Source organism: Lepidochelys kempii, chromosome 14, assembly GCF_965140265.1.
Source record: "Lepidochelys kempii isolate rLepKem1 chromosome 14, rLepKem1.hap2, whole genome shotgun sequence".
Lineage (NCBI taxonomy): Eukaryota > Metazoa > Chordata > Testudines > Cheloniidae > Lepidochelys > Lepidochelys kempii.
Genome location: NC_133269.1, coordinates 26498008 through 26513496, shown reverse-complemented (window position 1 = coordinate 26513496; position 15489 = coordinate 26498008). Strand labels below are relative to the sequence as shown.

The following is a 15489-nucleotide window of genomic DNA, read 5'->3' as shown; positions in this document are numbered from 1 at the left end:
GACAGGCCTGAGCGTGGAGCATCCAAACTGGGCAAATGGCAGCAGTGCTTAGAGTCTCAGCTAATTAAGGGAGATACCTTGGCTTCACACTCAGCCTGGGATTTTGAGAGCTTGAGGTCTTGTATAAGTAACTAGGAGAACCACGGCAGGCTCAGGAGCCTGAAACGACATGACTGGAAAGGGAATTAAAGAGGTGCTCAGTTTTTAGTGTCTGTGAGTGCAGGAAAAAAAGCTGAAATTGATTCTCTGCCCTCCAGATCCTTGAAGTTCAAACAGCTCTAGAAAATGCAGGCCTAGGTGAAGGGACTGGGCACTGAGGCAAAGACTCAGGAGGCCCAGACCCAGACCCAGGAACTGAAGCAGAAGCATTCCCAGACTGTGGAGGAGATGACCGCATTGGAACCAAGCTACATGTGTGCAAGCAAACCTTGGGAGGGAAATCATGCAAAGTGGCCAATTAGGTGAAAGTGCTTTTTCAGGATAAAAGGGACAAGCAGAATGAAGTAGGGACCTCGGTCCAAGATTAACAAGGGAGATATACACCAAGAGTGACAGTGCAAAGAGAGAGGATGGATGAAATTACTGAGTGGCGTACTGGGTTACTAGTAACTCAGAGGTCTGAACCAGTCGGACAGCAAGCTGATTAGGTTAGCAAAAGACTGCAGATCTGGGGTTACAACTTAAGCAGGATGCAGGAAGAAACATAACCACTTTGGAGAGCAATGACATGAATGAAAAGAGGTACTTGCGGAAATGTACGTCTGCCTTGTGATAGTAGGTGGCTTACCTGGAAAGATGAAACTCCAGTGACAAGGCTGCATGGCAGTATTGTATGTCCCATAGACTGACTTGGCCACAGACAGAGCAGGGAAGGCTTGGCAGTGGAATTAGATCCCCAGCAATCTGGAAGAAAGGCAGGAGGAGTTGAATAGCTGCTAGCCCAGGAGAAGAACTTCTTCAGTGTGACATGTTGGGACAGAGGCTTGGGAGAGGAAGGCGAAAGCCCTCTCCCAAACCAGAGCTGGGCAGAAGCTTTGGACTAGAAGGTGGAGCTAGAGCATCTCAATAAAAAAATGTAAAATGTATAAAGATCAAGGGTTTGAAGAGATTCAGAGGCTGAAGGAATTGGCGGCTGTGATTGCAGAGCCATTGGCCATTATCTTTGAAAACTCGTGGCGAACCGGGGAAGTCCCGGATGACTGGAAAAAGGCTAATGTAGTGCCAATCTTTAAAAAAGGGAAGAAGGAGGGTCCTGGGAACTACAGGCCAGTCAGCCTCACCTCAGTCCCTGGAAAAATCATAGAGCAGGTCCTCAAAGAATCAATCCTGATGCACTTGCATGAAAGTGATCAGGAACAGCCAGCATGGATTCACCAAGGGAAGGTCATGCCTGACTAATCTAATCGCCTTTTACGATGAGATTACTGGTTCTGTGGATGAAGGGAAAGCAGTGGATGTATTGTTTCTTGACTTTAGCAAAGCTTTTGACACGGTCTCCCACAGTATTCTTCTCAGCAAGTTAAGGAAGTATGGGCTGGATGAATGCACTCTAAGGTGGGTAGAAAGTTGGCTAGATTGTCAGGCTCAACGGGTAGTGATCAATGGCTCCATGTCTAGTTGGCAGCCGGTATCAAGTGGAGTGCCCCAAGGGTCGGTCCTGGGGCCGGTTTTGTTCAATATCTTCATAAATGATCTGGAGGATGGTGTGGATTGCACTCTCAGCAAATGTGCGGATGATACTAAACTGGGAGGAGTGGTAGATACGCTGGAGGGGAGGGATAGGATACAGAAAGACCTAGACAAATTGGAGGATTGGGCCAAAAGAAATCTGATGAGGTTCAATAAGGATAAGTGCAGGGTCCTGCACTTAGGATGGAAGAATCCAATGCACCGCTACAGACAAGGGACCGAATGGCTAGGCAGCAGTTCTGCGGAAAAGGACCTAGGGGTGACAGTGGACGAGAAGCTGGATATGAGTCAGCAGTGTGCCCTTGTTGCCAAGTAGGCCAATGGCATTTTGGGATGTATAAGTAGGGGCATAGCGAGCAGATCGAGGGACGTGATCGTTCCCCTCTATTCGACATTGGTGAGGCCTCATCTGGAGTACTGTGTCCAGTTTTGAGCCCCACACTACAAGAAGGATGTGGATAAATTGGAGAGAGTCCAGCGAAGGGCAACAAAAATGATTAGGGGTCTAGAACACATGAGTTATGAGGAGAGGCTGAGGGAGCTGGGATTGTTTAGCCTGCAGAAGAGAAGAATGAGGGGGGATTTGATAGCTGCTTTCAACTACCTGAAAGGGGGTTCCAAAGAGGATGGCTCTAGACTGTTCTCAATGGTAGCAGATGACAGAACGAGGAGTTATGGTCTCAAGTTGCAGTGGGGGAGGTTTAGATTGGATATTAGGAAAAACTTTTTCACTAAGAGGGTGGTGAAACACTGGAATGCGTTGCCTAGGGAGGTGGTAGAATCTCCTTCCTTAGAAGTTTTTAAGGTCAGGCTTGACAAAGCCCTGGCTGGGATGATTTAACTGGGAATTGGTCCTGCTTCGAGCAGGGGGTTGGACTAGATGACCTTCAGGGGTCCCTTCCAACCCTGATATTCTATGATTCTAGGTGCAAGGTTAGGAAGAATATCTGAGTTGGAGACAGAAAGGAATGTGGCTTGGAACAGCAGATAATGGAAATGAAATAGAACCTGGAAGCTGAAGCCAGCAAGCTCTTGAGACTGGCTGGAAAAGCTTTGAATGTCCTGGCAGCAGACAGCAACAATGGAGAGAAGAAGCCCAGCTTCACAGAACGCACTCTAGAGCCCAGCAGATGTGTGACCAGAGCACTGAAGAACCCATGGAGATTTGAGATAAGCAGAAATAAGCAGTTGTCAGGTAGGGGGTCAGTGCAGAGTTGTTAGTGGACAAGTTGTGCCTCTCTTACAATATTTCATTGAGAGAAACTGGCAGACCAACAAAGGAGGAGGTGTCCTGTGTAATACACAGCTGCTTGTTGTGGCGCTCCCTTCCTCTCTTGTGGTGTCTGGGTGATGTACGGAGGCTGATAAGCCTGCTACAGTCTTGGCTAGCAGAGCTGGGTCTTTAAGCTGCTCCTACTGTTAGATCCAGGGTTCCCAATCCAGGTTTGATCCTTGCTGCTTATAAGCCACCCATGGGCACAGCGTTGCACCATGGACGCAGAAGTGGTGTGTAGGGCGGGTGTGTCAGAGATTGCAGTAACTCCTATCACTACCCAGCAGACCCACATAGTAATGGACTGGAGAGATCTGAAGAGAGGGATGCTTCAGGCACCGGGCTGAAATCCTTGTACAACTTAGCAAACGGACAGGTTCAGATGGTGGAGTGTCTTTGGAAGGTGGAGATGCATGTTCCTCAAGGAAAAGAACCCTGGCAAAGGCCACATAGAGTAAGCAGGAGCTGACCTGCCTCGGAATAGATTGAGAATGGGGACCTGCAGTATTTGTGGCTAGAACAGGTGAAGTTGACTAAGCCCAGTACTGAAATGCTCCTGCACAGCCAGTTCATTGAGAACTTGAAGATGCTGGAAGCTGAGATGCTTTAAAGAAATAATTGGAATTGGTGAAGAAGAGAGAATTGGGTTACTTCAGGAGCTAGATCACCTGGCTGAAGGGTATACTGGCTGACCAAGAAACCTGTTCTGCACCAAATACCGTAGTGACTTCATGCTTTTTAATATAAATAGATCATCCCATTTGCCTGTTGCATAGTCCATTCATTTGCAAAGTCATCCTGCCTTTTATTTGTTGAAGGACCTGGGGATTACAGTGGATGAGAAGCTGGATATGAGTCAACAGCGTGCCCTTGTTGCCAAGACGGCTAACAGCATATTGGGCTGCATTAATAGGAGAATTGCCAGCAGATCAAGGGAAGTGATTATTCTCCTCTATTTGGCACTGGGGAGTCCACATCTGGAGTATTGCATCCAGTTTTGGGCTCCCCACTACAGAAAGGATGTGGACAAATTGGACAGAGTCCAGTGGAAGGCAACAAAAATTATTAGAGGGCTGGGGCATGATTTATGAGGAGAGGCTGAGGGAACTGGGCTTATTTTGTCTGCAGAAGAGAAGAGTGAGGGGGGATTTGATAACAGTCTTCAACTACCCGAAGGGGGATTCCAAAGAGGATGGAGCTAGACTGTTCTGAGTGGTGGCAGATGATAGAACAAGGAGCAATGGTCTCACGTTGCAGTGGGGGAGTTCTAGGTTGGATATTAGGAAAAACTATTTCACTAAGAGGGTGATGAAGCACTGGAATGGGTTACCTAGGGAGGTGGTGGAATCTCCATCCTTAGAGGTTTTTAAGGCCTGGCTTGACAAAACCCTGGCTGGGATGATTTAGTTGGGGTTGGTCCTGCTTTGAGCAGGGGGTTGGACTAGATAATCTCCTGAGGTCTCTTCCAGTCCTAATCTTCTGTGATTCTAAGTTGCTGTTGAAGTTTTCCTGAGTGTGAGTTTGATGAAATTGGGGTGTATGTATTGTTTTCAGTATCTGTTGGAGATAGAAGTCAAATCTCTGTGGAGTGCTGGAGTGTGTTATTGTCAGCGTCATAGGTGATTTGTAAATTGCCAGGAGTGCAGGAGACTTTTTTCTTTTGGTTCTACAGTGTGTGTTCTGATTGCAACATTAAGGATAGCCTATTAAGTTTGTGTCAGTATTGTTAGCATGATTTCTTTTAGAACTTGCACCTGTAGAATAATTTTAGCTGCTACTGTATCTTTCAGAGAATTGGAATAAAGGGCAAGCACAATATCAGTTTATCCTGGAGATTTTAGCTACTTAGTGTGAAATTTAAATTTGCAAGTAGTGGACTGATAATTCCATGTGCTTAGCTTTTTAACACTGTAGTATAGTTGATTGTGTAGTGTTTAACAAACCTTTTCTGGGTAAGTAGTTTATTTACTGCATGGTGAATGTGACTGTATATTCTATATTAGGGATTTAGGTTTCTTATCTGAGGAACGTGACGCAGTGTTGCCAACCCCAAGCATTCAAAAATTATGAGTCAGTCCTCTTCCCCCCTGCCGTCCCCAAATTATGAGATTTTAAAGAATAACTATTCAGTCCTTTTTATTTGTCTTCTAAATTTTGAAATCTTTTAGGGTTCATGTTTTCTAGCTTTTCTCTGCAATCATGAGGACTACGGGGAAAAAAGAAGCTGAGATTATTACTTACAGGGCTCTAGAAGCTGGGGCTATCAGAAAAGCGCCAAATATTGCAAGACTCACAATAAAATCGTGCTTTGGCAACACTGGAGATATAAGAAATTAATGCTACAAATCAGATGTTTACTACAGTGCAGGTGGGCAGTACTGCTGATGATTGGTATAATGTGAATGGACCTAACATATTTCATTTCCAGATTTTTATTTGTGAACACTGCATGAGTTGGATATTTTGTTCAGTGTGTGTGAACTGGAGTAACATCAGTTCTCAGGTTCTTTCCATTTATACCCCAAAGGAACTGAACAGATCACTAGGACTGAGGAGAATTATTCCTGGTTGAAGTCTAGTTGGTGGGGGTGGGGGTGAGAGTGAGAGTGGAGGGAGAGGAAAGACTGCAACTGCCTGCATAGAGAAGTATCTTGAAAATCAGAAATAGGGTATAAATCCTTAGTCTCGCAAATGTTGGGTAGGTGAGCCATGTAAATCACTTTTACATAATCAAAACCAGGGGAGCACTGTCTGCCTCTTAAAGGAGAAATGTAATGTAATTTACCTTATTTCAGCTGAAAAAACTTGTTTGATTTAGTCTGATATTCTTATTAGTGCAGGTTTTAAAAGAACTGGTCCTCCATTGTTGCACAGATGTTAACAAACTGAATGTTGCTTGTTGGGAAATGCTAAGTAAAATACTGTTCGACTTGATGAAATATTTTCAAATGTCACTTACCTCAATCAGAAATTAATTAACATCTTTGGCTTCATTGGGACACAGTATTCTCCTTAATGTCTTAATCGTCAAGAATGTGACTTGCTACTGCAGAAGACCTATATTAGCAAAATTGTTTGAATGGATTTGCAAAGGTATCCAAGGAGTTATGACTGCTTTATTTTTATTAACTTGACAATGAAGCTAACACTCTCATAAGCTGATTCCCTCTTGACCAGATCTGGCCATTGATTGATTTCTTTCTTGGCATTTTGGACAATACAGAGCTGCTGAAAATGCATGGGATGTAAATGAAGGAGATTGAGATGACTGCACTTCTTGTTAGTTTCTCAGGATGACACTTTGCCCATGAAACCCGTTTTATTCAGCATTTTTAGTCTCTAATAATGATAATTGAAACATGTGACTTTTAATAGTTATGCAATTCTGTGACTTCCAGTGAATGAACTAGAACTTATCTTTTTTGCTTTAGGCTTTCAGATAAACTTCTGTGAAAAGGCACAAAGTAAGCTACAAATTTTATAGTATTATGCTACTTTTATTTTTATTTTTTTATATCAGTCTTGGTTCTGGGAATGTATCCACTGTTGTTCCAACTAACCAACCATGGCAATTATACATTGATTGAGCTTCCATTTTTCATATTGTTTAAAAAGTTTAAAAACAAAAACAAAAAAAAACACAAATGGTTTTCTATTAGGCCATTGGTTGTAAAACTTGCACATGTCTTTTACACTTACATATCTGTAACAAGTGAATAATGAACTAGAGGTACACAGATAGTCCTGTTATTCATTGGAGTTTCACACACTGCCAAACTCCAGTGGAGTATGAATCAGGTGGGATTTGACTTTTTGAATTGCAGCTGCTTTATTAAACTAGAAGTGTTCCTCAAAGAGCGCTTTGCTTCTTATGTAACTTTATATTAAGAAAAATGAATTAAGTTAAACAGTGCAACATATTTGGATCTGAGCACCTAAAAAAGTTCCTTGTGTAGGTAATGGTCACACTGATATTGATTTGGATCATTGTTACTATCTGTGCACCTCTGTGGAAGGAGGGGAGTAATGTAGGTAACTTCCTAAACTTGGCTGGCTATTTCAATTGAGGCTAGACTTTTGGAAGGTGAGACTAAAATCAGTCATTGCAAAGCAATTTTTGATGACTAATGGAAGCTCTTTAGGATTAATTTTTTTATTGTTTCTCTAATGGCTTTTCATACTTTGCATTGCTATGTCACTCAAATCACAGTACCCTTCACAATTGCCTGTCATGAGTTAGTGGAGTTTTATTGGAGACCAAAACATAGTTTTGATGGCACCTCTATTTGGTAAATGTTCTGTAGTTCAGTAAAAATCCACTCTGCATCTCATTCTGCGTTTTAAATATATATTTTTAATTTTTATTTGCACTTGATAAATATGCATATTTATTTTAACTGAAGTCAGATATCTAGAGTTAATTGCTAACATTCAATAATTGGTGTCTTGGAATTTAAAGACTGATATCCAGTATACATGCTCGCTAGAAAAATGAATATAAACTAATTTATTTTGAGATGCTCTAATGAGAATATCCTGCATTGTGGGTTGACAGGGTTTATATGTCTGTTCACTGCTATTTGCAGACCACTGCGTCTCTGTTTGGAAAACTTTTACAAGGCATGCATCTGATGAAGTGGGTTTTAACCCATGAAAGCTTATGCCCAAATAAATCTGTTAGTCTCTAAGGTGCCACAAGTACTCCTTGTTCTTTTTGCTGATACAGACTAACACGACTACCACTCTGAAACCTTTTACGAGAGGTACACTTACAAAGATTCAGTGCATAGCAGGCCAACTTGAGTCACCACTGTGCCAGTGGGACTGAACTGGAGAACAATGCATGTCCTTTAACAATATGGTTTGTCCTAGAGTGTGGCAAATTCTAAAGTTCCTCTGGAAAGCAGTGTTTTCAAATCCATTTTATAAAATAAAAACTTTACACAAAACTTACGTAAAACTTCCAGGTATTCAGTCTTCCTAGTGAATGCCTAGCTGATTGCTGCTCAGATCAAAAAATGTTTTCTTAAAAACCAAACAAGCAAACTGACCTCCCCCTCCCCATAACGTCTAGTTAGTTTACTGTGATGATATATGGGTGTTCCTGGACCACAGGTGAAACAGTTTGTTACACAGTGAATTTCTTTCTGAGAAAAGCTGGCACACTAAGTTCTGACATCAAACTTGACATTTTAGGAAAGGTTGCCTTAATATTTGCTCAGGACATTGTCCTTAATCTTGTGTCAGCGTTTTACAGATCCTCTTCTGTACCATGGACACTGAAAACTTTCTGACCAGAAATACCTCTGCAGAGTTTGAATTTATTTATTTATTTATTTATTTCTCCACTAGGGACTCTTGCATAAAACCAGGATCTTTTTTCAGTCCACATGCTCCAACTTCTTATTCCCCACCTGCAACCAGAATGTTCATGGGGAAATAATCTTTTCCACTAGACGTGGTCCTGCTGTGTCAGAGAAGTCTGGCTTTGTGAAGGGAATAAGCAGCTGAACTCTTAAACAGAACACAGGTCCCTGATAATGAAATGAAACAAAAGTATGGGCTCGGCCAGCAGAATGGTATGTATGCAGAGCAAGGGTCATTCCAAAATTTCACAGGAAGCACAAGCGTGCAGACAGATCTCCATCAGTGAACTGATGAGAGGACCTCAAAGAAGGAAGTTGTCATTTTGCCCCCTGAAGGAGTTGAGAGTTTCTCAGGTAGGAATATGCTAAGCACAGAGTAAACCAATGAGTAAGAGGGAGACATCTTTGCCAGCCCAGTGGAATAAAATGCATCTATCATCTAAGAGCTTGGAAAAAATCATATGGGCTGTGTTTCTGTCAATGACCTATGTACTGTGTATGCCAAACATCCCAGGAACACAGTGCTAGGTCAGCCAGTGGGGACTCCAGAAGAAATGAAACTTTTCTTTAAAGTCATGTTACTGTATGTTTGAGGTCCATTAATTTGGGTGAAAGCTGTTTTGTTTCTGTGTCTGAAGGTTGAAATGTGATTTAGTTCGATCTTCTTTGGCAGTGATGTGCACTCACTTTGGATGATGGAGACAGTCCCCCTAGTATATTGTTGAGATGGAGGATGTAGGGGTATCTGTTGTGAGTTGCTTGCAGTTGCCGTGTGGAGAATTTACAAGGTAGTGTCCCAGTTGTGCAAACACTTACACACATACATAACATTAAACATGTGAGTAATCCCATTAAAGTCAGTGCATCTGCTTACATATTTAAAGATTTTGCAGGATCAGTACCTAGCAGCAAATACAGAGGCATTCACAGGGGCTGAACTCAAACCTCTTGCCTGTTTATCAAAGCACCTTAGTTCATCTTTAAATGCAGGTGGAAAATAATAGTGGATTAAAAATAACTGATCTGTATTCAGAGCATTTTACTAATGAATAACTATCCATGTAGATCTTTGAGTTCCTGCACACTCATCTGTTTCAATCATTACATATACAGGAAATGTTGGCAAAAAATAATTTTGAACTGAAAACTTCACATGTAAAACTTCCTTGGAAGCTTGTTACATCTGGCAAAAAGAGCAAGGCCAACAAATGGGTTTACCTGCCTCCTTAATCTTGATCAGTCCTTGGAAAATTGAAAGTGATTTTGATCTTAGGTAAATTCAAATACGTATATTCAGATTACTGCTAGTGTCCATTCTTGAAATGAATTCAATTGGCTTACATAATTCAGTTCCTAATTGTTGCCATGGGGTGACAAAATGTGAAAGGCTCAACAATCTTCAGAGGGAAGTGTTTGAAGAGTCTAAATCCTGCCAGACTATAGACTTCTAAATAAATTGTTGTACACAGCCCTCTCCACCTTGGAAATCTGTATACTAAAATGGGGGAAAAAATTTGTTGGTTGAGAATGGGGGAGGAAAACCTCTAATGTATTTTGTTGAGACAGAAGTTTTACTTGTTAGCACAGCAGGCCCTCTGAGAGAATATGCTTAGAAATACTTAAGGGTAAATATCGGTGTTTGTGTACTTCTGACAAATCGTTGCTCATCATTTGAGGGGTATTTTCTGCTGAAAGGCGTTTGGGCTTGTGAGGTGAATATTTTAATAAATGAAATAAGTGAGTAGTTAAAATATCAAGGGAACTTTTTGACCAACAGAATTTGCTAGTTGTCATAAAACAAGTTTTCAACAGAAAATAAGTTTAGTGTGTAGTAAAAATGGCAGACTACTGGACTAAGTGCTTCCCATTATAAACGCTGATTTTTAAAGGGGGGCAATTTTACTCACTTAAACTTACCATTACAATAGTTTCCATATGTATTTTTTCATCAAAATTGGGTTTAGAAGAATGTTGGCAGAAGTATTAGCTGAATATTTTGTGTGCATGTTTAGCAGAAATGTCATGTCCTTTTAGAATAGAGAGTGTGTGAAAACATTTCAGTTGTTCTGTGATAGTCTTTGAACAGGTAAATAATATTTGGCTTGTGCACAATTTTTTCAGAAGTGCTCTGCACCCAGCAGCTCCACAGAGCATTAGGAGAGCTGTTGGCTTTTGAGCGCTTTTGAAAATCTGACCCTATTTTTTTATGAATACAATATAAGAATTAAATAAGAGGTAAGCTAATTGAATGTACAGTTGTATTACAGCATTCTAGTTTGTTAGTCCTAAATAGCGCGCAGCCCAGCTTCTCCTTCCCCTTGGCCTCCTTGCAGATGAGCAACAATTTATACCGCAAATCTATTTTTCTGCCAAAGAAACATAAATTGGACTGTTTATTTGCAGATGTTCTTTCAGTTTTGCATGCTTGAGGGTGGAAAGCTGAAGTAAATGGGTATTAATATTCCACATTGGGCAAAAGTTGTGCAATCTGAGTTTGTTTGCCGGTTCTCCCTTTTGAATCCGTGAAGTAGACACCTGAATTACTGTTGTATACCCACAGAAATTGGCAATATTTGATCTTAAATTCCCCACAATCCTTTCACAGTATCTGTTTGTTAAATTCAATGTATGTGCTGCACCCTTAAGAATTTCAGCTCTGCCTACTTTGGTGCTTTGTTTAAACTGTGGATTGCTGACTGAGGCAGATGAGAGAGTGGTTTTCTGCTGAGCTGCGTGTTAGACACCATTGTGCTAACCAGTCTTACTACTAATATTACTTGATGAGGGGGAAAGCTGCAGTGTGATCAACTTCCTGATCTCCAAAAAAAAATAAATCCAACTTTCCTTTCCCAGCAGCTTGTGCCCGCAGCTTCTGTCTTGTGCACTCAGGCACAGCTCCAGGAAGTAACTGAAAGCAAGATTGAGCATACAGCTTCTGTTTCCCCAGAGAAAGATAGCCTGTTTCCATTTCCCTTTGCATTTTTCTCCAAAGATGATATCAAAAATATTAAAATCCTCTGAATACCAAGCAGCAGGGTCCAGTTGAGCCTGAGTGCACAGCCTCTCACCTTCAGAAGCCCTAAAGTTGATATCTGTTTGCTCTCTTGCTGTGTTGAAACTGTCAGAAGGGGAGAGGCCTATGTTCCCCAGTCTGGTTCTTTTATACACTTTTTCCATTAACCACTGTTTGCTGATAAGTATGTGTGTGTGGAAAGCCAAAATGAAAAACATTGTCTGTCTTCAACAGCCAGAAAAGTGGTCAAAAGACCTTTTATAGTTTTATCTGCATTTTGTCTGTTTCTGGGGTGATTGTTTAAACAATTTGAAGTACCTCTCCTTTGATAATTAAGGTAGTGTTCCAATTTAACTTTATTTTTCCTGGTTGAGAAGCTGTGGAATTTGCTCAAAGCTGTTAGAAGTGTTGTCATCATTAAGAATTCTTTTTCAGGCTAGCTGTTTTCAACTGTTGCTACTTTGTAGGTTCCTTCTTTAATACTACATCTTTCCCATGTTATCTGTTATACTGTATTGTATTTATAAATTACCAGTCACCATCGAACCATCCTCCAAAAGCCTTCACATGTGGTTCTAAACAGCCACCTCTCAACATGTCTAGATGGCACCACAGAACAGTTACACAATACTGTAGTGAAAATATAAACTTTTTTTATAAACAGCTTAAGGCTGTTTGTTAGTTTTAACATTTGTATGTCTGAGTTTGAATTCTTCTTCTGTTCAAAGTTTGTATAGCTCCAATGCAAATGAATTGGATAGCGCTTACTGACTTTTTCCACCCTCAGGTTCCACAGCAAGGGGGTTACAAAAAGCCTTTAGGAGACTGTTCAGCAGCCAGTCAGATCCCCAGCTGGTACTCTGTCATTTACATTCAGATGTAAAGCATCTATTGTTTGGGGATTAGGGACAATTGGAGGAAGCTAGGAGTGGAGGATTCAATCTAGACTGTGCAAGCTCTAAAAGAAATTGAGGACACGCATGAGGCTGGTAACTGGAACAAGCGCTGTCTTCTGATGCAGTTTTTTTAGGGGCTTTAGGAGGTGATAATTTCCTAAAATTGAGGTTAGAACTAGAATTCTGTGTGTACCAGGATAAAGGTCTACCCTTGCTTACTTTTTGTTGGGGGAATTGGTTATATTTGAGCACAAAATGGTGTGTTCCATGGGTTTTAGATTTGGAGATCTTCTGCGATGATTGTGTCAGTCAGTGAGATCAACTTACTAGATCTTGCAGTTCGATAGGAACCCCAATAGCTGCCTTCACCTTTTTCTTGACCAGAAGTGAATGTTGGAGGAACAGTAAATCTTATTGAACTAGATCCCAGAAGAAGAGTATCCAGAGCTCTTAATAGAAGTGCTACCTGCAGATTGCAATTTATATTTCTAGAGCCAAAACCTTCAAGGTGTCTCATGTAGACATCTTCAGAAGCACATTGGATTTTTAGTCCTCTGCAACTTTGCATAATAGGAAAACCATTAAATCCCTATCTTTCTGCTTTGGTTTGCAGAATGACCTGACACTGCAAGCTGCACTCTATTATTATGCATCCAATGAAGTGAGCTGTAGCTCACGAAAGCTTATGCTCAAATAAATTTGTTAGTCTCTAAGGTGCCACAAGTCCTCCTCTTCTTCTATTATCTATGAACACTTATGCTTCAACATCCTGTTGCAAATAGAAATATTTGATTAAGCTTCAAGACCAGTTGTGATAATTCCTTTGTTCCCAATTAGTTTCCTTTCAAGGTGCCTTTTTTCCTTGCACTTTACTTTATTTACCTCATTAACAACTTGAAAGTTCTGTTTTCAAAGCTGCAGTAACTGTAGAAACTGTACAGTGTCCTATGTTTGAGACTCAAACAAAAGGCCTCTGATGGCATCTCACAATGACTGACTCTTCCATGCCAAAGAGCTATGTGAAACAATCCATTTTGTTTCTTGAAACTTTGTATCGGGGAAGTTTGTGCATTTGAACAAAGACTAAGCTGTCATTTCCAAAGAGAATGGAAAAGCCCGGTGGTATGGATGCATACTCACAGAAATCTGTAGTTATGGTGGCAGCCAGTTATATACCCCAATTTGGAATGGAGGACAGTGCCACAAGACTCAAGAACCATCAGTACCATCTATGAATTCTAAGGGAGAACAGTGACTGAAAGCTATCGTATTCTGTTTCCAGCCAGATTGAGAGCACCTTGATACGTTGATTTATAAGTAGTTAGTCAAATCCTTCCAGAAATGCAGTGCAGCTATAGAGCAGCAGGAAGCACAATTGAAATGCTGTTTGTTTCTTGACGGTTAAGAAAAATGTAGCAAATTAGATCTAAACTTATGTATAGTCTCCAAAAATATCAAAGTGATGTTTGTGAGGGAGCTTCCCCAACTTTGAACAGACCATAAATCACTTTGTTTGTGAGAACTGTGCATTCCCAGTAAAAGTGTGATTTGGAAGTCCATCGGCTCCTGAGCTAGTAATGACCAAGTAAATAAGACCTGAGCCTGAACCAAGGCTTGCTACCCCTACATACAGGGATCTTCCGAGCTAAAGAGTGAGAGTGTGGGCTCTTTGCCTTTAAGAACTGCGACTTGAATGACAACAATGACAGCATTGTCCTCTGACAGACCACTGGGAGCTAGAAGTCCCAGGGGTAGGTTATCCACCTGAGCTTCCTTTAAGAGGAAAACCTCCATGTGAAACCAAACATCTTCTGAGACTTCATGGGCCAGAACAGGTTCCCACCGAAGTTTGGTCTCAAGCTGGTTCCAACCATATGGCATGAAAGCACCTGGTTCCAAAAACCAGAACTTTAGGAAACCGTATGGCACTGACCCTGGAACTATTTACTTCTGTGACTCCAACACCAAGTCTTTTGGCACCAGAACAAAGTTGATCAGAACAGTGCACCATCACTGTAGTGGAGATTGCTACACAACCTTGACAAGACCCAGTTCCTTCACAGCTGTCTATTCTGCGTGGCACTGTTGAGATACTTGTCACTGATGGACCTGTGGATGCACAGACAGCTGCAGCAGTACAGGAGCTAGCAAACAGAGCTGTAAACAGGGGAGTTTGAGTGGGAGTTCTGTTGGAGGAGAAGGTATTTGTATTTGTTTTTGGTTTTGTAGTTTTTGTAGTATTTTTATGTGTAGAGGCTTGTAGGGGCTTTGTGCTGGGAGAGAATCTGAGCCCTGATTAGGGGGTGGGGCTTCTCTGACTAGGGGTCCTGAAAGGCAGCCAGCCAGTCAGGCAGCGACACAGACAGCTGGAGCGACACAGGAGCTAGCAAACAGAGCTGTAAACAGGGGAGTTTGAGTGGGAGTTTGTAAGGGGAGTTTGTGTTGTGGTGCTTGTTTGGGGTGTGTTTTTTGTTGTTGTTGTGGGTGGTGGTGTTTTGGTGTGGTTTGTGTTTCCCAGATTAACAGGATTTAGGTGGCAAGGCTATGACAGATAAAGAGGCAGCAGTGGGAGTGACCCATGTCGCGGAAGACACACTGAGGATGACTGTATGTGGAAGCTGTGGTATGTACATGATCCTGGAGAGGGCACCTGGTAAGAGTTTTATCTGTATGAAATGCCGTCTGATAGAGCTGATGGAGGAAACGATCCGAGGTTTGGAGATGCAGGTGGAAAGTCTGGTAGAGTTTAGGAAGGTGTTTGAGCAGATTATGGAGCAAAGACATGAGGTATCTGAAGGGAAAAGCTCAGACTTGCAGGTGGAATCAGGGCTGGGGAATTCTGAGGGGAGACTGGGTGAGGAAAGTGGTCAGTGGAAGCATGTGAGTAAAAGAACCAGGCAGAGGAAAAGACGAGCTAGTGAAAGAGAAATAGAGCTCAAGAATAGGTTTGCAGAGTTGGAAAATGAAGAAGGGGCTCAGCAGGTAGTCACTGAAGGTGGAAGGGCAAGGAAGAAGAGAAGAGCGGCTAGTCCTATAGGAAAAGGGAAAGAGTTAATGGAGATTATACCAAATATGAGCCCCAGGAGGGTACAGGATGGGTTAAAGAGGATTACAAGGGAGATTAGGAATGGAAAGAATTTGCAGCCAGAGGGAACAGGGGATAGACTGGAGAATAGCACCGTCACTAGGAAAAGGCAGATCTATGTGATTGGGGACTCTTTACTGAGAAGAATAGATTGGCCTGTAACCAGA

General features: G+C 41.7%; 1 protein-coding gene across 17 annotated transcripts in view; it reads left to right on the top strand.

Moving 5' to 3' along the window:
* The window catches only part of MAP2K4 (mitogen-activated protein kinase kinase 4), a 169702-nt gene that overhangs the window by 22958 nt on the left and 131255 nt on the right, over positions 1-15489 (top strand). For 8 of the 17 annotated variants that reach the window (XR_012154740.1, XM_073310273.1, XM_073310261.1 and 5 more), the window contains exon 2: positions 6394-6426. The exons of 4 other annotated variants lie outside the window; for them this stretch is intronic. Coding sequence is in view for 11 of the 13 variants with exons in the window: in XM_073310273.1 (XP_073166374.1) it covers positions 6394-6426 (33 nt within the window). In the remaining 2 variants the exon portion in view is untranslated. Of the gene's footprint in view, positions 1-5135; positions 5331-6393; positions 6427-7514; positions 14861-15489 lie in introns of those variants that run through there. 5 more of the 17 variants (XM_073310271.1, XM_073310267.1, XM_073310272.1 and 2 more) reach the window with 4 other exon arrangements.